Below are 1,650 nucleotides of genomic sequence, written 5' to 3'. Positions count from 1 at the left end.
TCTTGAAGGGACTCAGTGCCTTCTGCCCCAGGAATTTGCACGTGCAGTTTTCTCTGCCTGGGACAGTCTCCCCTAATTCTTTAGCTCCAACTCCTTGTAGAGGTCTTTCCTCAAATGTCACTTTTCCAGAGAGGCCTTTTCTGAATCCCCGCACTAGAATGTGTTTATTTGCTCAGCATGGGAATTTCATGAAGAGAGGACTATGTCCGTCTTTTTCATACTGTATTCCCAGCATTAAGCATGTGTAACAAAGCATGAACTGAATAAACATTTGTGGATAGAATAAGAAAATAAGAACTCAGCTTTGTGACAAGACTTAAGTCCTCTTCCTAATATATTCTTTGGTGTCTTTACATTGGAAAAGGTCTGGAGTCTCACTACAAGTCTCCAACTATAATAATGTTAACTCCCAGGCACTACAAAAATATAACCTCATCAGTGACATGCAACAGTCCTATGAACTGGGGATTCTTATAACCTTCATCACCCAGATGAGGACAGCGAAGCTAACAGAAGCAATGTCTGTCCCCCCAAAGTCACAAAGAGTCATTGATAAAAACCAGGATGTAGACACAATGGGCAGAGGCTACCAGACCCAGGACTCATCCACCTCACTGTCTCCACCAAGGGAATTGAGAATGCCTAAACCTGAAGCAAGGCGTCTGGTTAGACTTCAGGAGGCCCTATCTGAATTCAGCTCATGGGAGCCTCACCGTTGTAAGGAGAAATTGTAGGGGAGACCAGGAGCAGGTGAAAGCATTACCTTCACGAGGAACACAGGCTTCTGCCAATCCCAGGAAAAGCAGAACCAGAAGGGACATCTTCAGAAATGGCTCTGATCTGCACATAGCGGGGCCAAAATTGAGCTTGATGTTCTTCTCTCAGGATGAACAGGACTCTGGTCACCCACTGTCTTCCCAGGCTCCTAGGGCAAAACTCACATCCCACACATGCCCTCCAGCTCACCTGGAGGCTGGCTGATGACCAGACCTGTGCTCACAGGGCCAACTACTGATGAAGGAACTGCTTCTTCCCATTGGGATCTGCTTAATTATCTTAGAGGAACATTCTAGAATAATTTTATGCTAAGCATGATGCTTGTCATTCTATGACCCTCAGGCCAAATTCTCCCTGTCTGTTGTCTTTGTAGGGCCCATAACCTAAGAATGATTTTTATATTTTTAAATGGGGAAAAAAAGACAAAAGAAAAAGATTTCATGCCGTGTGAAAAGTATATCAAATGCGAATTCCAGTGTCCACAAATAAAGTTTTAATAGAACGCAGCCATGCCCATTCATTTATGTATTGTCTGCGGCAGAGTTGAGTAGTTGTGACAGAGGCTGTCTAGCCCATAAAGCCTAAAATATTTTCTGTCTGGCCCTTTAAAGAAGTTCATGGACCCCTGTCCTAGACAAATTGTAAATTTTAGAAAAAAACCCAAAGCAAACAACAACACCTATCAGACTTCTACTCAGAGATAAGTATAATCTTTACATTTTTGTTGTATTCCCTTCTAAAGATGTCGATGCATGTCTCTAGCACTTACCAGCCATGTGCCTTGAGCAAGTTACTTAACCACTTTGTGGTTCAGGTTCCTCATCCATAAAATGAGCGTAATGGTATTTCCAACCTCATAGTATTGTTGAAAAG

General features: G+C 42.9%; 1 protein-coding gene across 1 annotated transcript in view; it reads right to left on the bottom strand.

The window, feature by feature from the left end:
- Positions 1 to 848, bottom strand: part of LOC103606343 — a 34,593-nt gene extending 33,745 nt beyond the window's left edge. Inside the window, exon 1 of the mRNA XM_008590957.1 lies at positions 764 to 848. Coding sequence (XP_008589179.1) covers positions 764 to 848 — 85 coding nt within the window. The remainder of the gene's footprint in view (positions 1 to 763) is intronic.
- Positions 849 to 1,650: the final 802 nt, after the last annotated feature.

This window comes from Galeopterus variegatus, unplaced genomic scaffold (assembly GCF_000696425.1).
Source record: "Galeopterus variegatus unplaced genomic scaffold, G_variegatus-3.0.2 Scaffold6505, whole genome shotgun sequence".
NCBI lineage: Eukaryota > Metazoa > Chordata > Mammalia > Dermoptera > Cynocephalidae > Galeopterus > Galeopterus variegatus.
The sequence above is the reverse complement of the archived record's forward strand: the minus strand, read 5'-3'. Positions and strand labels throughout refer to the sequence as shown.